We start from the raw sequence: 21,895 nt of genomic DNA, 5'->3' as shown, positions 1-21,895 counted from the left end.
CCAGCCTAATCACATCCAAGATCTCAAGAATATAAAGATAAATTTAAAAGGAGTAACAAGAGTGGAGTAGACAGAAGGAATATGCCCAACTTGTGGGAGGCACTCCACTGATGTTTCTGGGAATGAACAGTGAAGGAAGAGAGTGGTTGCACCAAACAGAAATGGCCCTAAAAGGGCAGCCGTTGGCACATTGGGTTTTGGAAGCTGTGCTGACTGGGCCTGTGTGGGGTGAGACCTGGGGTTGGCAGGGGGCCCAGCTCCACCCAGGCACCCCATTCTGTGGGCCATGCCCCTGAGCTATGTGGTAGGCCCTGTCAGCCTCATGGGGCCACAGCCAGGACATGGGCCTCACTGAGCAAACAATGTGGACAAGGGTCATGGAGGAGGGAGGGACATCCCACATGACCCTCTGAAGTTCTGTTCCCTTGTGCTCAGAGCCATCATGTCTTCCCAAAAGGGCTAGGGGCCCAGTCAGATGGTGTGCGGACCCCACTTAGCTCAGGCCTGGAGCCCTCAAGGAAGTCAGAGGTGCTGGGGTAGGGACCCAGTGGCCAGCCATGCAAGCAGGGCAGCACTGGCCCCATGGAAAATGCCCAGTCCAGGTCAGACTTAAATGACCAGAAGCCAGACTCAGGCACCGTGCAAAGTCTTCTCCCTGACCATTTCCCTCTTATGCAAAAATAAAGGTAGCACTCCTCAGGCGATCTGGGGAGAGAGGGAGGCCCCATGGCATCCCCCCATCTGTATCACCCTGTGTGTCATGCATGGTGCTTTACCCCCGCCCCCAGGAGGCCATGCGCTCTATGACCAATGGGATCCATTGCTCCCTGGGGCCTCAGCTCTTTGGCACCTGGCTCGGGTTTGCCGAGCACTGCTGAGTGGCTCCCCTGGATTGACTCCCACATCTCTGCTCCCTGGACACCACTGGGATGGAGACGGCGGTCTGTCCAAATGTTGGTTTAGTTCCTTGGGACAGGTCCTTAGAGGAAGGCTGGCCAGCCAGGTGGGGCCTCCTCGGAGCAGGGCAGGGAGTTGTGCCTGGACAGATGGCTCCTTCCTGGGCTTGCTCCTTCACTCCCACTGCTGTTTTAACTTTCGCTTCTTTGATTACCAGTACATTTACCAGTAAAGTTAAGTACTTTTGGCCACGTATTTACTAGCTGTATTTCCTTTTGTGAACTGCCAGTTCCTTGCCTTTTTTTCATTCATTTATACATATCTCCATAACTTCATTGCCTTGTAAGTAAGAGCTTCTCATGTGATACGCGAATGCCACTGCATCATATTTACCACAATCAGGGCATTAAGATTCTAGATGCAAACATGTTCTCACTTCCTCCTCAGAGGCAATGTGCGAATAAATATGTGGATGGGCCCTTGAAGCTGCCTCCTTCACCAGGCCCAGCTTTGCCCACTGGCCTGAGTCCCTCTAGGGTACCACGTGAGCCCTGGTGTCACCAAGGTAAGATAGTGCCTCCCTCCCTGTGCCCAGCATCCAGGACACCCCAGGGTGCTGAAGTGGTAGAAGAAGCTGCATTCAGCCTGAGAGCTCTCAGTGCAGCTGGACCAGGCCAGCCCTCCCTCATTGCACTGGAGTCCCACCAGCTGCTGCTGCTGGCCCGGGGGAGGCAGCTAGGCCACGATGCTCACCCAGCCAGCTGGAGAAGGCCGGAGAAGGCTGAAGGTCGAAAACCCCCCAGACGGCGCCTGTTGGTCATTATTACCTGCTCAGCTGGGCACAGGGATGCAGACAACTGGACACATGCAGTTTCATGCGTGTCTTTCACCCCGTTATGGGAAAACGGGCATTCCCTCCAATTTCACGCCTGCCTGGAGCACACGTTCCGACGAGTGAAGGGCAATCCGTGTAATGAGGTAAGATTTAAGTGGCAGCAGGAGTATGACAGCGCGAATGAGGGGCTCTGATCAGACAGGCGCAGCCAGTGTGTAAAGGAAGCAGCCTGAAGCTCAGTGCCAAGAGGATGGGGGACCAGCGGCTTCACAAGGGCTCATGGAGAACCAACCCTCCTGGGGGGTACATACGTGGCCCCCACAGCCAGCCACCCCCATGGGCTGAGCCTGCACAGCACCCTGGACCAGACACAGAATGCGGAACTCACACCTTTGGCACCTCTAGTCAGATCCCTTGAAACCTACCTCTTAAAAATTTATTATGTCTCTTGTCATCTTTGAGATTTTAGGGAAAAGGATAATGATGGCAAAGAGCTCCTTTTATTTTCTGGAATAGCCCTTTTTACATGAGCCCCAGAACCCTAGCCACAACCTAAAGCGCCCCAAGGGCAGGGCAGAGCATCGATCCTGCTGGTCTGGGGCCCAGGCAGGGCTCAGTGTTTGCTAAATGAAATTAGTGAGCCTTTGTATGACCTGAGGACCTCATCATGACTTGAGGCTAGTGGCTCACTATGACCACTGAGCACCTGCCACTCCCCCCTGGCCATCCTGATGACACCTGTCACCAACGCCCCTACATATGGGTTTTTCCTTTTCAAGCTTGCATGCAGCACTGACAGCATATAAAATAAGCTCACATGGGCCCCTAAACCAGTCAGCCCTAGAACTTGGTGGAGCGTCCAGCTCAGGTTCAGCTGCAGCCTGGTCCACTGGAACCCCCAGGAAGGAACATGTTCCCTGGCAGGTGGTAACTATTGCTGTAACAATTACAAATGTCAATATAACCTTCCTGCTGGTTGTTCCCAGTAGGACTTAGATTTAGATAGTGCACATTAATGCATATAAACGATGTTCACTTATGTTTAGAAACATTTTCACCAGGGCTTTCTTTTCCTTTTTCTTTTTTTAAAGAAATTGGTTTCCACCAAGTTCTAACCATAAATATTGAATTTGACTTGGTAAAAAGACTCTGCTGGATGACCATGAGCATGAAGGTAGGCCAGCCTGGATCTGATGGCTGTGGAAGTTGGGGTGACCCTGGATACACGGAGGAGCCAGCTCGCAAGCCTGGCATAGCTCTTGGCCCCTGGCTGTGCAGGGCATCCCACACAGAGGGCAGGGGGACAGTCTGTGAGCCAGAGCGGAGATAAATGACAGTCACTGACCATATGGTGCACCGTCTGGGGCCACATAGTGTGGTGGGGAAGCCTGTGGCCTCAGGCCCAGGAAGAGCTCCGTGACTGTCTTCTCCTCCAAGAAAACAAACCACATACACAAGCAGATTGGGTTCTCTCTTCATGTTGCTAATTAAACTTGACGTTTACACTAAAATAAAAAGGTGTTAGAATATCAGAGGCTCACAAGCAGAGCAATGCTTCCCTTAAGGCCTTGAGAGCAGAGAAGTGTGGGCTCATCACAGGTAGTTAGGCCCATCACAGACAGGCCACTACGGAGTACCCACTGGGAAGAACATGGCCACATGCAGTTTCCTACAGCCACAGCAGGATGCAGGCCACCCCCAAAGAACAGGCCTGCTGGCCTTGGATTGGGCTTCTCTCAACAAGGTTGCACCTGTGTTCAGCCTGCCAGCCCCTCTCCAACATCCAAGTGCCAGCCATGGAGAGCCTGGGCCCCACTCACAGCTTTCAGGAGGCACTGGGGCCTGGACTGTCCCATCCATCTTGCTGGACTCAGAGCACTCCCACCCATGAATTCCTAGAGTCTGCGGGAGAGGGGTGGGGGTGCTTGCTTCTGTTTTGCCTCCAGCTCCCAGTGCTGCCCCTCAGCCCTAGGGGGTGGGGGTGGGGCGGATAGCCCATAGGACTTGAATGGGGCATGTCTGTGGCACGAGAGAGCCATCGGCTGAGGTTGAACGTGACTAACTAAGCAAATGGCCTCATGTAAACCAGAGCAAGCAGTTCCCAGGATAGAGAGGGGAGCCCCAGGCTGCAGCCCCTCCTGGGCAAATGCATTCCACTCCCTGGACACTACAGGCCCCCAGTGTTGTCTCCACGGACGCCACCACCTCCCTGGCCGTGGTCTATGTGCACATTCTGTTCAGGTGGACTGTATAGGAAGCGGGGTCCTCAGTATGGTGGTTGGATTAGAAGTGGGAAAGCCAGGCCTGCAGTGACTGCTGGCTCCCTTTATGCCATTTTAGAGGCTCAGAAGTCATCCTTAGGCTTTACACACAGGTGGACGACACCAGCTCTCCTGCTAAGACAAAGTCCGAAGAAGAAGAAATGGCTGATTCCTAACAGATCAACTGGGCTCCTGAGGCAGGGCCAGGACAGCCCTTCCTGGCACTCCGGACAGTGGGAACACCAGCTGTCTGGGCTTTCTGATCATGCGCAGGACTCCTGTGGTTCAGGAAAGGATGCGCCAGAGTCTCTACCTTTCCCTCAAGGGAAGGATAGAAAGCCTTCTGAGGTGCTGAGGGGTACGCGACAGCTTTAACTGCTGGTTCTCCTAAGGCTTCACTCCAGAGGCCCTTTGCCCATCCTCTGAAGCAAAGTCTAAGCTAAGCTAAGGATGAGCTCCAGCTCAGAGGTGTTTACACACCCAGGTGTCCACTCGGATGCCCTGTCCTGCTCCTGCTCCCCCAGACAGCTGAGGATTCAGGCCACAACTGGTTAACTGCACAGGGTGAATTCGAGCCCGCGGCGCAGCGCAGGCTGACTGTCTTCACTCAGCACCGTAATCGGCACATCTGCAGACAGGAAATCCTCCTTGCTGCGAGTTCCCAGTCTATTATCTGAGACACCTGGTGTGGGTGGGTGATTCAGAGACAAACAATGAGCTGGCCCCCTGCACAGCAATTAACTGCTTTAACTGCTAATGTATTTAATCCACCACGTGGAGATCAAGGCTGGGCCGAGGAAGAGGCTTGGAGTCCTCTTTGGCTTGTAGACTGCAGGGCCCACTTCTCCATCCCTATGGATGCTGTCCTCACCGGCCGTGACCAAGACACCAGGCACAAGGGCAGCTCAACGCGACAGAAGCTCGTCCCAGCCCTCAGTGTGTCCACAGGGCACGAGGGGCATCCTTCTGTCCTGCTTTTACCCAGGTTGTGTGCACACAGGGCTCGCTGCTGAGGCAGAACTATGGTCCAGGAGCCATTTGTGGTACCAGCCCTTCAGCCCCCAGGGTGTTTTATTTTAACGTCCTGGATTGGATCATCTTTTATTGTAAGCAGAAATAATGCTTGGATAAAGGCTTATGGGGTAAACCAGCAGAAAACATTCCCAGTTGTTAAACTGGGAAGTGGCTCCTGATTGTTTACAAAACCTGGCCCGGGAGTGAGCAGCAAAGTCAGCACATGCCCGTACAGCCCCAGAAGGCGTGCCAGAAACCGCCGCCACCACAGCGCCGCTTCGGGAAGCAAGGTCAAAGGCCAAGGACTGTGAAAAGCTTCCACCCCCAGCATCAATCACGTTGGGCAGACTGTCTGGGGGATGCTCTTTTTGAAAATACAAAAAATAAAATGGACTCCTGGCGGGGGAGAGTAGGTTTGCGTGCCAGGGGCCCTGCTTGTTGCCCACCAGGGACCCTCCAAGCTTGGAGGAACTCGCAGTCTTCTGAGGGCATGGCCCCTTGCCCTCTGAGCTGCTGCCGTCAGTGTGGGCTTTGCTGATGGCATATGGGCACAGGCCTTTGCCTCTGTCCAAAGGTGAGAGAAGGGACATATTTTGGGGGGGGGGGGGGCGGGGGAGGCCCAAAGCATTATCAGGGGAAAAACTTGCCACCTCACCTTTTAGAATGGAGTTTAAGATAAATGTCAATTTAGGGGCGCCTGGGTGGCTCAGTTGGTTAAGCGCCCAACTCTTGGTATTTGCTCAGGTCATGATCTCACAGTTCTAGGAGATTGAGCCCTGCATCAGGCTCCATGCTGACAGCACAGAGCCTGCATGGGATTCTCTTTCTCTCTCTCTCAAAATAAGTAAATAAACTTAAAAAAAAGATAAATATCAATTTACACTTCTGGATCTGAATAGTTATATAACCTTTCACAGTGTTCAACAAAATAAACCTAAGTGGGTTTTACTTAATAAAAGTAAATTTATTTTTATGATTTGAACAAGAATATTTCCTGTGGCCATTTGCTAAATTTTGGACAAGAGGCACTAAATTTACTACAAGGCATTTTCTTGCTCCTTAAATCTGCTCGTGTTGACCACACACAAGCAAAGGGTTCTGACTCCTCCAGAGTTTATCTCACTGTCTGATTCCAAGTGTTCTGAGAACTCAGAAAACCAGAGAGGCTTCTCAGATGTACATCACTGTGTGGTGCAGCCCTGTTCCTCCCGGCGGCTCACTGCAGGGGATGTGGGAACCAGGCCGACCACGTCTTGACAAATGCTGATGGGACAGCCCCTCGGAGTCCTCAGTAAACATTCGATTAACTGACATGGAAGCAGATGATGAGACAGATAGCTACTCAGGTTCTGAGCTCATAGCGGAGGGAGAGCTGACCAGGCCCAGTGCAGAGAGACCCTGAGAACTAAAGACCTCGAGAAAGGAAGACCTCATTTGTTTTTTTCACATGCAAGTTGACAGAAGGCTTAGGAAAACGAGATTCCAACCCTAGAAGACAGGTATCAGGTGGGCACGATGTCCAAGCAGGTGTACTGCACCCAGTGCCACACGCCCTCACTAACGAGAACCTGTCAGCCCTCAGCGACCACAGCCCACTCACAGCACCACCGTGCCCCAGTCACAAGCAGGCTCATGGTGGGAACCATGGCTGAGCTCTCTGTTCTTCCCGCCTGGCTCCCGGCCAGGGTGCCTTTCCTCAAAGTGCACGTCCCTCCCTCAGACTAGCCCAGGCCCAGGCCCTGGGCCCGTATCAACCCCGCTGCATCCCCACTCTCCATCCTGCCCCTCAGGGGTAGCTTTGGGATGCAAGAGGATTCAGCCTGGGAAGGAGTATGTCTGGCCATGTCACCAATGGTCTAATTTTGCCCAGCCATGCTTGCTCAGCCTTTACCCCCACAAAAAGCTGGACCCACGCCTCTCAGAGAATAGGAGAATGAGAATACAACCACTTGTGGGTGAGGTGGCAGCCAGCCCATGCAAGGCGGAGAAAGGCCCAAGGCCTCTGCCCTATCACTGATGCCATCTTTGGAAATCTGCAAAGTATGACATCCACAAAGGCCAGTAAGACCCCTACTCCTGAGGAGCTCAAAGCAACCCACAGGGAGGTAATGCAAGCAATCCCACGGGCTACTATCATGGCCTAAGAGGTGGACTTCAATGACTGGCCCACCTGAGAGCCAGCAGAACGAGGGGAGCCCTGGAGGCAGCAGGAAGGGGAGGTGGTGCTGCTGGTCTCCATGTACGGCTCACTTGTGTATGTGCACATGCGGCTCAGTGCACCCTTACCTATGGCCCACAGGACAGTGCTGAAGGTGCCCATGTTCTCCCTGCCAGAGGTGAGGTCCTCCCAGGTGACCTGGAGTTGGCCGTCTGGAAGTTTCTGCACTCTTGATGGGGTACAGTGCTTCAGGAACCTGGTGCCTTGAGAGGCCATGTACTCTGTGACCAAGGAAGACATTTGCTGCAAAGCACAAGAAGACATGCTGTGAGGACCAGGTAGCAGTGAGAATGTCCGCTACTGAGGACTGTAGGAAGAAAGGACTTGGTCTCCTGCCTGCTTGAAAAGGCCCTAGAAGAGCCCAATAAAGGTTCCTCCAAAGGAGAAGGTCCAGTGCCCCTCCTCACACAGAGGAACTGAGGAACTGAGGGCTGAGCCGGGAGCGCATCTGATGCTCCCTGGTTCCAAATCCAAGGGCCTGAGGCCCTTTGGTTAGGATGCACTTGACCTTTAGACTCCTTTCTAGATGCTAAGTCTTTACTAAAAGCAATGACAGAGAAGCACCCCCTTCTCCTGGGGGCTCTGGCCTGCCTAAACCAGATCGCACTTTGGCTCTAGACTCGCCACCCCTCTGCCCCTGCCAAATGCTGTCACCTCCTCTACCATTGGGGGAACTGGGACACTAGGTGGGTACCTCTACTCCCCACTAAGAGGTACAAGGTAGCAGGTATGGTGGGGCCATGGGGCTGGCTGGGGTGTCTGCAGAGAGGGCTCCCTCCTCCCAGCCCAGAAGGCTCTGCACCAACTGGCTGCAGATGGGGGCCTGGTTCCTGGTGCCACTGTGGGGGCTTGTGCAGGCCAGAGCTCCAGTCAGACACAGCTTTTTCTTTTAGGAAAAATAAAAGCCACTGTTTAAATCCTCTGGTGTCTGTTCATTTAGAGACACACACGATGAAGAGGCCTGCCTATTCAGGATTGTCACACCAGTCACAAGGAGTGTAGGCTGTTGATCCCTCTGGATGCCTGACAAGCCTAAAGTCTCTGTTACAGTCTGAGGGAGAACTACTGAGTCAAATTGAGCCACATGGCAAGACCACTGGCCCTAGGCCTGCTACCAGGCCTTCACATCCTTCTCTGAGGCAGAGCAGGGCCTGGGTCACCTGGCCTCACCACTGTGTCCCAGGGCATCCCTTCTCATCATTCTCCAGCTTCTGCCCAGGCTCAGTGCTAAGGCCAGTCCTTTGAGTGGTCCTCATCCCTACATGCCCCTTGTCCGCATCTGCATCCTGCAGTGCGGCCTCCTGTGACTCCTGTTTGCTGCCCGGCACACTCTACCCATAGCCCAAGGCACAGAGACCTTCCCTGGATGCTGCAGCCCTGTTGCAGGTGCTCAGTGCAGAGGCACTGAGTGAAGTAAAATGGAGTGGCTGGCACAGGACAGAGGGACAGGTCTCTGTGTCTGCTGGGGGGGGGGGTGGGGCTGGAGACTGGACATGGCAGGCTCACTGCTTCCCTCTGTGAGACCTTGCCAGCCCCGAGAGCCCAGAGTGCAGATGGACAGGGGTCTGTCTTCTTCTCAGGGACATGGGGGTAGGACATATGACATCTTAGCAGTGACAGCCCCAGACGTGGGTTTTAATGGATGACTTTCCCTTGAAGAGTTTTTAGTTAAACACACACACACACACACACACACACACACACACACACACACACACACCAAACCATGTGCTCCTAACACGGATGCATCTGTAGTCAGTGCTGGTACCTGTGTCTCGCCATTAGCAAGGGTGTCTATGCCCCAGATCTGTATCAGGACAACCTGCACTGTTTAGTCCCCACAGGGTGGCTCTCTGAGCTCCTGCCTGGAAGCTCAGGAGTGGCCGACTGACAGGAAGACTGCGTGCGGTGTTGGCCCTGCACAGTGGACAGGACATCAAACTGGTAGGCCCTGAAAGACTGTGTGGATGCTCCAAGTGCTCGGGGTGGACCACTGGCCAGGAAAACCACCAAACGCTCATCCTGATTCATGAGTTACATTTTTTTAGTCTATGGTGGGTGACTGGGAATGCTGCCAGGGGCTTTCATCTCCTGAGGTGGTCACCCAGGGCCTCACCAGTCTAGCAACTGCTTCCCCACCTAGTATTGACCTTGAGGAGGCAGCACCGCACTTGGACACCAGAAGGGCTTGGCAAGGGAGACAGAGGACAGTGCTACAGCCAACACTCGCCTTCTCATTAATGGAGAGATGGGAAGGGGTGACTCAACCTCGCAGTCTGTGAGGCTGGCCCGGGGTGCCCTTAGGTCCAGTGGGAGGCTGCAACGTGTTCCATGTGCCTGTTCCATGTGCCTGTTCCATGTTCCTTTCCACACTTGGGTGGGTGTTTTATATTTCAGGGACAATCTCCTTATTCAACTCAAGGGCCAATTTCTAAAGACTGAGACCTCATTCCCAGCCCATACCTGCACCTGTCTGGGCCGGGGCAGCTGGCCGAGGATATGCAGTCCCCTGGGGAGAGCACAAGGTGGGAGTGGGGGCACACAGAGCCATACCTGGTCAAAGCCCCGGAGGGGGATGCTTCTCATCATGACAGTGGTATCCAGTCCGAGCCCAGTGAGGAAGCCAGCACACTCTAGGGCCACATCTGCCAGAGGCTGAGGAATGCTAATGGATCATGACATCAGGAGCCAAGTGGAGAGACCCCAGTGCCATGGCCAGCCACCCACTCCCCCACCAATCCCCAGTCAGCCTGAAGGAGACACAAAGACCCCCTCCCATACCCCCATCCCACAAATGCACACCCAAGGTGAGGTGTGGCCTCTGGAGGTGCAGTGACAGCACTGTGGGCACCCTCCAGCACCCAGTGCCCTGGCAGCTTCTGCCTCCATGGGGCATTTGTGCAGGCTCCCTGGAGTTTAATCTCAGCCTTTCGGGACAGGCTCCCCCTCCAAGGGGTCTGAGTAGCGACAGCAAGGAAGAGTTTCCTACATGAAAGACATGAAACAGCTGCTTTCGACCCGTATTCCCAGCTAGCAGCCCCAGCTTTCATCTTCCATCAGATAGCCCCTCTCCTGACCTCAGATCCTCCCATGGCTCCTCTCTTGACCCTCTCTGGTTTTACTGCTCCCTCTGAAGGAACGGGCCTGGCTGGGGCTTCTCTCAAAGGAGCACCACCTGCCTCACGGCTGTGTCCAGCTGCCCCGACTGGCTCAGCCATCTCAGTGTGTGGCTCAGGAAATGTCTCCAGGAAGCCCTAGCCTCAAAGGTCAGGCTCAAATTGTCCCCTGAGTACAGGTCATCTGCCCTGAGTGGCCCTATAAGAGCTGGGATCCAGGCGGCAGAGTGTAGGCCTTGGCAGAAGGGAGAGCAGTGCAGGAGGGGCCGTAGGGAGTGTGAGCATAGCCGGCTGTCACCTGCACACCAGCAAAGGATACAGCTGGCTCCGACCACCAACCTGTTAGAGGAACGGACACACAGAGAAAGAATGGTGAGTCCCGCACATGGCCCACCATGACACATGAGCAGCTGTCTAAGTGGGGCGCCCGCAGTGGGGATGGGGCCCTCAGCTTTCGTGCAAGGGGCCTGGTCAGCTGATGTGTCACTGCTGATGAGTCAGCTGAGGCTAACTGTTCAAACAGGTTGTCCCAAGGTACAAAACCCACTTCCCAGAGGCTCCGACTGTGAAATAAAGGACAAACACTATGTCACTAAGTCGGGAAATTGCCTGGTGGTGAAGGATGTGAGTGGTCAGTGACAAAACAGCACATCCTGTGCAAGGTCCTGGGAGTGGGATCAACACAGAGTCTGTGGACTTGGTAAGAAAAATCTCATTAGAAGTGGAATGGTTTTCCTTCTGTCCTAATGTAAGTTCTGCCATGGGGTCCCTCTGGACCTCCTGTGGCCAGGATGGAAATGGAGATGCTTTGCAGGACAGGGAGGACACCAGACAGTGGGGAAGGTTCTGGGAAAGCATCAGTTATAGTCAGAACATTCTTGGACCATGGAAGGCCAGGCTGGAAAGGTCCACACGTGCCTGCCCAGTGCCACCACACACAGGCCAGGGCCAGGAGAGCCAGCTCCCCTGAGCAAGGATGAGGGCACCTGAAGGCAGAGGGGGACACAGGCACTGAGCAGAGTCACTTAAAATATTTGCCCTAATAGGAGCATCTAGGTGGCTTAGTTGGTTGAATGTCTGATACTTGATTTTGGCTCAGGTCATGGTCATGCAGTTTCACGGTTTCGAGCCCCATGTTGGGCTCTGCACTGATGTTGCAGAGCCTGCTTGGAATTTTCTCTCTCTCTCTCTCTGCCCCCCCGCCCCCGACTCCCAGCTCACACTCTCTCAGTCTCTCTCTCATAATAAGCTTAAAAAAATTATTAAAAAATAAAAAATAAAATAAAATATTTGCCCTAGTAGAATAAATCCTCTCCTGTTATTCAGCTCCACTCTGCATGCATGAACACACATGCACACAAGCACACATCCACACATGTGCACAGAACCTAACACAGAATGAATATTCCCAGCCCGGGTGGTAACATGTGGGTGGGCTTGTCAGATCACCCCTTCAGCCTTTGAACAAGAGGAGGTGATGTAAGGATGGATAAGCCCAATGTCAGCACTAATCCCAGCAAGTACTAATGATATAATTCCATTTCAAAAAGCAGCGTATCCCATGGAATATTGCTGAAGGTGCCCTGCGGGGAACAATTGGCACACGGCTTCCTCTCAGGAGCTGGGGATAGAACTGTGCTGGATTCATATTTGAAGTGAGTGAACAGAGCTCCGTATGTGAAAAAGTTGAGAGGGACATGGCCCCGCGGCTGGCCAGAAGCACGGAGATGCATTCAGAGCTCCATCCGAGCCTGCCAATGTTTAAGAAATAGACATGTTGGAGTGCACGTGTATCCACGTGTGTACATAGCCACGTATATGTGTAATATGCATGTCTCTGTATAGGTACATTTTCAAAATTATGTAACCTAACTTCTTTTGTGCTTGATATATGCAGTGAAAGGTATAAGCCTTTCTTTAAGATAGGAAATTACAAGTTACTTAAAATACAAGCAGAATTTAACTGCTTTGAACATCCTGCCTTAAATGCAAGAATGAAGTTGGGTAAAAGCATCAATGCCAAACATGCAGTGCCCTTTGCTCCCTGCCTCTGGTGGTGGTGATGGCGCAGGCCAACCGCCTCCCAGCCAGGCAGGCCATGCAGGCACTAGGGGAGGCCCTCCATTGGACAGCGGGGCTGTCCCTGCCTGTCTTGGAGCCTTCTTGCCTCTGTAAAGTGGACCCTCCAGCGGGAGACAGCTGGCTGCTGGGTGCAGCATACAGGACAACCCCAGGCCCTCTTATCACATTGCCAAGGACACGGCAGTGTAGTCTCCTGATTCTGGCAAAAAACTGTTTTGTTTCTGCAGCCTCTGGGTAACTCCCCAACCCCCTGCACTATGTGGATGGGGAGCTGGATGGGGAGGTAGGGTGGGCAGTCATGTAGGTGCTGAGCAGCCAGCTCCTCCCATGGAGCCACCTCAATGCTCTGGGTCTCCTACTCTCACCTCAAAGTCACGGTGCCCACCCCTCAGGCCACCAGCTTTGAATTGCCAATGGAGGACACATCTGGGAGACAGCAGGCACCAGCTCAGCCATTCCTAAGTGGGTGTCCTTAACTGCATGTGTATAGCTGAAATCTCATAAACAAGCAAGCATCCTGCTTTCTTGAAGGTAATTTTGGGTCTCTTCTTGTCTTTGTGAGTATTGGTTTTCACTCCATCCCTGTGCCCAATTTATCAAATAATCATTATTCTTTGCAGAAAACAGGATCCAAGAACTCTCTTCAAATGAGCTAAAGTAGGAAAATGCCAAAGCAAAAACAGACAGACACCGGAGCCTCCAGATCACGAGGGGTGGGGGGCTGCCAGAAGACAGGGGCACTGTTTTGTTTTTATTGGTAGCTTTGAAACTGTAGACAAGTTCCACTAGCTGCTAAGGGACTCTTGGCCAGGAAGGGGGCCTGGGAACCATGAGGTCAGCTGCCAAGGCACGATGACCACTGCTGGCCCTGGCCAGCCACAGGAGGACAGGGGTGCTGCCAGAAGAAGTCAGGACCAGCTTGTTGGATCTGGGGGAAGGGCCCGAGTGAGCCTCTGAGGCCTGGAAACACTCACCTTGTCACTACAGTAAGAGACCCAGACACAAGGGTATCAGTCCACATGGGAAATCACTACCCTGCATCCTGGGAGCCCCTGATTCAATTTTACGTGTGTTCTGGGCAGCTCTGCTCTCTGTGCCCTTCGGTGTGCAAACATTTCATGCGAAGGTATAACTACTGTGGGATTAGCCTAATCACAGGGCAGGCTTTCTTGTTCAAAATCTGAATGGGGGAGGAAGCAGAAACAAAAGCCTTAATTCAGACCCATGAAGCCCCAGCTTAAAGAGCCCTCCACCTGCCTCTCGAGTTTGAAGGCCCCTGATCCGCTCCCCAAAGGGAACACCCACACAAAGTGAGGCCCTCACGGCAGGCACCTGGCTCCTTGGCGGCCCCACCAGTGCAGGAAATGCCAAACGAGCTGTGAGCTCAGGTGCCCCGGGGAGGCAGCAAGGAGGGTGGGGGGCCCCAAGGCCCCCTCCCCAGTGGGGGCTGGCTCCGGGCTTGCCTGGGATCTGCCAGACCCATCCCACCCCTCAGGGCCTGACACTGGGCCCCCCTCCGCCTAGCCAGAGCCTCTGTGTTCTGGCCTCATAACAGATGCCACCTGGAGGAGTTGTCTTCCTCAGCCCCTAAGCCCGGCATGTCTTAGACATGCCAGGGAGATGGTCAGTGGGGCTTTACAGGCTGGTAGCCAAGTGTCAGGCAGATAGCTGGTCTCCCTTTTGCTGGACACAAGGCTGTCACACCAAATGAACGTGGAGGTTAAGCAGGAAATGAGAAAATTCGCAGGAGTGAGTTTTCCTAACCAAACGGCTGTGGTTCTTCACAAGATAAATTTTATATTCTTCCCTTTTGCGCTCAGGGAGAGAGAAAAATGATCACAAAACCTAGTCAGATTCCAGACTTAAAATAAGGGTCACAAAAAAAAAAACAAAAAACTCTTAGGACCAACTCTGACAGGCAGTGTTAAATCAGCTTGAGTTACAAAAACACTCTGCCTCACAGAGCAGTAGGGTCCGAGGACAGAGAGGGCCAGGCTGTGCAGCTGTGGGAGAGCGGACAGTCCTGGGCTGGCGAGTGGGAACAGCCGGGTCCAGGCTGTGACCTGGAAACAGCAACTCAGTTGTGTGTCAGGCCAACGTGGGAGAAGAGCCGCCCCTAGGTGACTCCAGTCTCATTCAAGTCCTCTTACGTCAGAGAAAGGTGACAGTACTTAAGTCACCCCAAAGCTCCCCGCTCAGAGCCCACCTATGCACAGAGCTGGCCTTGCAGACATGGCGTGAACCCTAGGTGTGAGTGCTGACCAGCTGGGCCAGGGAGCCAAGGGGGTCTGGAGCAGAGTGACCTCAATTCCTCACCTTTAGACTGCCTGAATAGTCACAGTGTGCACAGACCTGAGGATCCTGGCCCAGGCAGGCTGGGCAGCTGGACCCAAGTCCCAGCCAGGATGCCCGGGTCCAGAAGGCCTGAAAGAGGGGGTGACCCTCCAGGTGAGTGAACCAAGGTCACCCGGCTGTGTGATCAAAGGCGGAGCCAAGCTGCCTGGGTGCACAAGGATCCAGATACCCCAGTGCCTGCCTCCTTGAAAGCATTGTGGTGAGTCGGCCTCCCTTTCTCCCTTCCACCCTCCCTCCACCTGCCAGACAGGCTGGACAGCTGGGGCAGGGAGAGTTGCATGCCTTCTCCAAACTTCCCCATGCAGGGCAGCGCACACCCTGCACCCCCATTTCCTCCACTGGTGGTGGATAGTTTCTTGAAGTGGCCATCATCCCCCTGAGCATTCCTTCCGAAGGGGCTCCTACTACCTGCCTAGGGGACCCTGTTCTTCTCCCAGAATCCTCCTCACTTCCTGTTCCTCCTCAACCTGCCCTGGATTTACCCAGAAAAATGAAGAAAAAAGAACAATGGAAAAGCCAAAGAAGCCAGACACAAAGCTGGCATTCGGGTAGCCTAGGCTGAGTGGATGCCTCAGGTAGGGGTGTGGTTCTGAGGGTCTGGGCAGCCGGGATGCATCTCCCCCCTGGCCTCACAGGGTCCTGCTCATGGACTTGGGAGCTCACACTGCATATGCTAGAGTTTTCTACACATGATCTGTTACCTTTGGGGTAATCCAGCTGTGTAGTGAAGGGTGTTTAATTCTTTCCACCAACTGGGCTTGGGCTTCATCATCCCCTCTCTATCATCTATCCAGCCTTAGGTTCCCCAGACCTGGATTCGAGCAAAGGAGGATAGGGGCACTCCTCAAATGTCTGTGAGCCTACAACACCTCTATGGCCACTGGGGTTCAAGCCTTGAGGGGGCAAAGACGTGGAGCAACCATAGGACACAGGCCTCACGAAGGGCTACTCGCCACTGTGCCCCACTCCGATACATCCTGAAAGGTCTCAGATGCTGCCTGTGCCCCGTCATGGGGAGGGACGAAGGGAGGAAGGCCCTGTGCATGCTGTAGAACCCATAAGGGACGTGGGGCCGGACGTGCCCACCCAGAGGCCAGTGGGGACGGCACCCGCTGCAGGCGGAGCCCAGGCTCTCTGGGCACCCTCCACCACCGGCTGGGCCTCCTGATGGGACCAAGCAGAAATGCCCGGCCTGGCTGTGGGAGGCACTACAGGGCCGGGGGGCAGCCCTCAGGTCCATATTAATTTCAGCTCCATTTTAAAAGCAAGTTAAAATAAACACAGGGAATATTTATAAGGCAAATAAATCTGGCAGAAACAGCCCCTCCAAGTGTGAGCAGAGGCCTCCCCCTCAGCCCCAGCCCAAGCTGATAAAATACAGAAATGCTACTGTAGACCCTCCGGGCTTATTTTGACTGCAGCAGAGGAATGTAGCATGTAAACACTGACTCCCATATCACACTGTTACAACTTGCATTAACAGCACCGGACAAAAGCCGCATTTTCACAGAAGCATCGTACAGGGATATATCTCCAGCTTAATTTTTAAAAAAAACCATTTCCTCACATAAATCATGCTCAGAACGAAACGGGTGACTGATACATTGCAAACACTTTTTTCTTAAACAATAACATACCTAGATTCCTTCTAAACGAAAGAGCTTTTTAAAAAAAAAAAAAAAAAATCTTCTAAATGTTTTTTTTCTGAAGAAAATAAACACAGCACTTTCTTTCCTGACCAAAATATCTGGGGTGGTGTCTTCCCAGCGGAGCAGGCCACTGCCCAGGCACTCGGTCACAGAGGAGGGGCCCACAGGTTGGGCCACCAGGCTGAGCACCGGTGGCACCCACCATGCCTGCGCCTCCCGCCCTCCCCAGCCCTGAGTGATGGCCTAGGCCAGCCTCTCCACACACCCAGCCTCCATGACCAGTGGCTAGGGAGAGAATCACTAGAAACCGACCCCTTCCTGGGCACTGAAGACACCACTTTTAAAATGTAATGGGGGGGACGCCTGGGTGGCTCAGTCGGTTAAGCGGCTGACTTCAGCTCAGGTCATGATCTCGCGGTCCGTGAGTTCGAGCCCTGCATCGGGCTCTGTGCTGACAGCTCAGAGCCTGGAGCCTGTTTCAGATTCTGTGTCTCCCTCTCTCTGACCCTCCCCCGTTCATGCTCTGTCTCTCCCTGTCTCAAAAATAAATAAAACGTTAAAAAAAAAAAATGTTTTAAAAAAAATGTAATGGGAAAAGAGCAAACAAAAGAAAACAACAGAATATGCAGGAACTAATGTGACAAAAGACTGGGATTCAGAAAATGCTGGCCTTTGGTCATGGGCCGAGACAACTGAAGCGCATGGCAGCCTCAGACAGGACACAAGTTCCGTGCAGGGAGCTGGCCTCCCAGGCACTTGCACATTCAAGGCTGAACCACGGGTCCAGCAGACCACTGTGGAGAGGCTGGCAAACCAGGTCTACATTCCACCCAGAGGAATCAATGCGAAAGAAAACTAAGAAGATCTGAAGCCAACGCCAGGCACTTGCGCCAGTGATACAGGAAAGTGGGAGCCAGGAGCCAGAGCAGGACCGGGATTCCACTCGGGGATGGAGCTTTCAGCCCGGCTCAAGGGTGAGTGGTCAGCGACACGGGAACCCTAGAAGCCTGTTCTCTACCACTCCATACCACACTCCACTCCATTCCACTCCACATACCACACCACCCACATCTCTCCACTCCATTCCACTCCACACCGCTCCACGCCACACACCATTTAAGACCACACCCCTCCACTCCACACCCCTCCACACCACACCCTCTACTCCACACCATACCATTCCACACCACACTCCTCCACTCCATTCCACACCACACCACACCATACCATATCACAGATGAACTGCAAATACCTCAAGGTCACAAAGGAAAATCTGACCTGTGGAAGGCCTAAAGGAAAATACAGGGGCTCTTTTTCAAAAACAATCTTGGGGGTGGAGCAGGCCTTCCTGAACATGCAATAAATCTAAAAGCCATTAAGTGTAAAAAGAGATCTAAGGTACGTAAAAAAAAAAAAAAAAAAAAAAAAAGTTAAAAAAAAACCATTTGTACATCACACAAGTTAAACGACATGACAAGCTGAGAAAATCTGCAGTATAAACGACATGGGATCACAGCCTTAATACGCAAACCAGCTGGAAGATAAGAAACAGATAAGAAAAAAGGAAAACCGGATAGAAAGTGGGCCAAGGACCAAGCTGACAACACACAGACACACACACACACACACACACACACACACACACACACTCTTTCTCTCTCTCTCTCACACACACACACACACACACGCACACTCTCTCTCTCACACACATTCACAGACACACTCAGTTTTTTTTAAATTTTTTTTAAATGTTTATTTTTGAGAGAGACAGAGACAGAATGTGAGTGGGTAAGGGGCAGAGAGAGAGGAAGACACAGAATCCGAAGCAGGCTCCAGGCTCCCAGCTGTAGCACATGGCCCAACACGGGGCTCGAACTCACGAGCTGTGACATCATGACCTGAGCCGAAGTTGGACACTCAACCGAGCCACCCAGGCGCCCCAACACACTCAGTTTTAAATGGCTAATAAATATGTGAAATGATGACTAATAATAGCAAATCCAAATAAAATCAGGCCATGTTTAACCAATTGGCTGATGATAAAAGAAAAGATAACTCAGAAATTTCGGCATAGAGGAAAAAAATGATCAACGTGACAACATGAAAACTACAAACTTCTGTATGAAAAAGTACCCCCAAGTAGAAAGACAAACCACAGCTGGGGGAACTGGTAGAAGGTGATGGACAGAGGGATGCAAACCTGCATGAGCTTGACCACAGTCACGGGGAGGGACCACATAGGCCTTGGGCACAAACAAGTGGTGCTCACCCCAAAGGAGCAGGGGGAGAGGTTCCCTTCTGTTTTACAGCTCATGAAAAAGCTGAAGTCCCAGGCAGGGCGAAGGGGGACAGCAGGCAGAAGCGCACCTGTAAGCTGGTGCAGCCCACCAGGAGGGAGCGCCTGCTAGCAGCATGGGTGAAGGTGTGAAGAGCACCTACCCCTGCACCTGGGTTCTCTACCTGTAGGAAACACCCCTGACAGGTGTATATAACATGCAAGAAGCATTATGACAGTAATAAGATGCACGTCAAAGGTTTTCACTGCAGCATTTCATGATGATGACAAAAAGAGACTAGGGAGATGCTCATGAGTCATGAAAAGATAAACTACATCACATCCATTCAAGGGAATCAAGCCCCGGCTGCGAACAGAGATGTCTCATGAAGAGTGAAACAGCAATAAACAGAGCACACCCGTGCCTACACACATACACTTGCACACACACCCCCATTTACCTTCGCACTTTTCCTCGCTTTTCCACCCCGTGTGTATGTATGTATATTCTCAAAACCAAGTCCCAAGGCCACCGAGCGTCTACTGACGATCAAGCCTCTGCTGCCCTCTGGTGGCCTTTCCAGTCCCTGCAAGCATGAAGTCCCCCACCCCCCCAACTACTACCCCCAACGCCGCTCACAAGAGTTGTCTGGACCTGAAACCCCCCCTCCCCCTTAACAGCCTGCTCTGTGGGTACAGGAAGTGCATTTAGTGCATTATCACCTGCTCAGGAAGTGTAAAAACACTCACACACTTCAAGTCTTATTTCCACAACTGGGCTATGGTTTCTGAGAACTTTGGAGCCTTTGCTGAATTTCAGGGAAGCCCAAGGTGTAAACCAGAGGAAAGGGGAAATCAAGGCCCAAGGAGAGGTCAGTGGCTTTCCCTAATGACCTGGCCTTACCTTCTCCTCCTTGAATATCCTTCCTCTGTGATGTCCTTAACGGGACCCACTGATACCCTGGGGGCTCCAAGAACCCTATTTGAAAACCGCTGCCCTAGACAGTTGGCTGATGCATTTTGTAATACTTGTGTCATCACTTCTAAGACAGTCACAGGATGCAGTATGTCAACAGCCCCACCAAGGGGCACAAGAACCATGTTCCCTTTCCTTCTTTCCAGTAGATAAGAAAGAATGGACTAGAGAGACAGGACTAACATATGGTTCTAAATGGCCCTGATGTTTGCAACTGTGAACAAGAGGATTTCCACTAAGGTCCATGCCAGGTCTTACGTTTTTCCAGGGGACTCCTTCAGCCAGAAGATGTCGTCACTTGTAATTCCATATTCCAAGGCGCCTTCGATCTACCCAGAAAAAAAAGGATCAGTGTGAGAAGAGCATCACCTAGCCTGTTCCTAGAGACTTCCCCCAAAGAGGATGACCATTTTGTAGACGCAACTCAGCCAGAACCACCCCGGCTCACACATGGGTGCACTTCCTTGCTCCACAGACTTTTCTTCAGGTTTAGCCTCTGGGGACAGGTGACCAGGCTATATCTGACTCAGTGTGCCATCCACTACTGGGCAAAACACCCCAGCACACCTTGGCTGTATGAGGTGGCTGGGGAGCTGGGGCATGGCTCTCCCTGCTCTCTGGGGCCTTCCCCTTGATCCAGACCCGGGCTGAGAGGAGGGCAGGTGAGGAGCAGAGTGAGTCAGGGCATAAAGGGACAGGCTGGCTCCAAAGGCACAAGGCTGAAGGCTGGATGCTATTGGGCACTCTTGAGGGAGCCTGGGAATTGTACAGACTCTCCTGAATCCCAGAGGAGCCCAAGAGGGACTGTCAAGCAGACTGGGGAGACACAAGGACCAGCGTCCTCTCAGCAGCCCATGAGAGTAAGAAGAGTAAGATGTGCTGGTGGAGAGGAAGCAGACTGCAAACAGTTTATGATTCCAATTGGCAATAAAAATAAAGTCAGGAATTTCTCGGGGTTGTGCAAAGAAAACTGAAAGGTCTGGAAATCAAAGGGCCTAAAACATAAGCAACTCTTGGCAGGCACCCAGAGAGGGTGTGGTGGAGGTGGGTGATGGGAGGGTGGAGTGGCCACCAAGCTGACTCCCCCTGCACCGGACAGCTCCTGCTCTGTCCTCCTCTGAGCGAATGGAGACATGGTGGCTGCCCAGCTGAGGTCCAGCACGGTGGGCCCAGGCCTGTTGCCTCTGCAGGGCACCCTGGCACATATGCAGGTTTGCCTGAGACGACTGCCCAGCTCCTGGGAGCTGACTGTGGCCTTCAGGGGCTTTAAGCAGAACCAATGTGGGCTTGGCTGATGGGTGTGGGGGTCACTAAGGGTCACCCACCTTTCCCGTCTGTTGTAGCTACCTTGTACAATAGCACCCTGCCACCCTACAGAGCCACATAATCTGCCCAAGGGCCACCTCTGTGCACAAGCCACCTGTCTCCTCTGGAGGCTGCTCTTGAGGGCCTGACAGCTGGAAGGGAGGCATGGTAGCCTCTGAGGACTGGAGGTGTACATTTCCCTCTGTGCCCCCTCTGTTCCCCATTTCCAGAGAAAGCATCGAACTAAAAGTAGAGGCTTAGGATTTAAGCATCTGAGGAGAAACAGAACCACTCCCTTGTTCCTCCTCCATCTGTGCTCTGTCCTGTCTAACTAGGAGGCAGAAGCAGCCTCCATGCCTGGGAAATCCACTGGCCTCATTAACTTCACCACAGCCCATGTGGAGGCTCAGGGCTTGTGCCACCTGGTTCCCAGGTTCCCCTGTGAGACCCATGTGGTTGTGACCTCAGCCAAACCGCTTCCTGCTTCCCATCCCGCTCTCCACTACCCTGACTGGAGAGCCCCTTCCCTAGCTCCACCTTCCTTGTGGGGGTGAGGGCAGAGAAGCACCCTCAAGTAAGACGGGGCCAGGAGGAGATGCTGGCAGAAAATGGTGGACTGAGGACCTCCCAAAGTTCACCCCTCCATAAAAACAGCCAGAACTAAAAAAAAAAATAAATTAATTAAAAAAAAAAAAGAGTAAAATTCAACTTTTTGAGAACCGTGGAAATTAACCAAAGGCTTGTGGCAACATAGGGCACTTTAAAAAAAAAATTTTTTTTTAACGTTTATTTATTTCGAGACAATGCGAGAGACAGAGTGCAAGCAGCGGAGGGACAGACAGAGGGAGACACAGAATCCGAAGCAGGCTCCAGGCTCTGAGCTATCAGCCCAGAGCCCAATGCGGGGCTCAA

General features: G+C 52.8%; 1 protein-coding gene across 6 annotated transcripts in view; it reads right to left on the bottom strand.

Moving 5' to 3' along the window:
* The window catches only part of TXNRD2 (thioredoxin reductase 2), a 66,218-nt gene that overhangs the window by 11,727 nt on the left and 32,596 nt on the right, over nucleotides 1–21,895 (bottom strand). For all 6 annotated transcript variants that reach the window (XM_053902257.1, XM_053902258.1, XM_019435567.2 and 3 more), the window contains 4 exons: nucleotides 19,937–20,007; nucleotides 10,661–10,680; nucleotides 9,779–9,870; nucleotides 7,294–7,468 (listed from right to left, as the gene is read on the bottom strand). In XM_053902257.1, coding sequence (XP_053758232.1) covers nucleotides 7,294–7,468; nucleotides 9,779–9,870; nucleotides 10,661–10,680; nucleotides 19,937–20,007 — 358 coding nt within the window. The remainder of the gene's footprint in view (nucleotides 1–7,293; nucleotides 7,469–9,778; nucleotides 9,871–10,660; nucleotides 10,681–19,936; nucleotides 20,008–21,895) is intronic.

This window comes from Panthera pardus, unplaced genomic scaffold (assembly GCF_024362965.1).
Source record: "Panthera pardus isolate Hobbes unplaced genomic scaffold, ASM2436296v1 HiC_scaffold_15, whole genome shotgun sequence".
NCBI lineage: Eukaryota > Metazoa > Chordata > Mammalia > Carnivora > Felidae > Panthera > Panthera pardus.
This window is presented reverse-complemented; position numbering and strand designations above follow the sequence as displayed.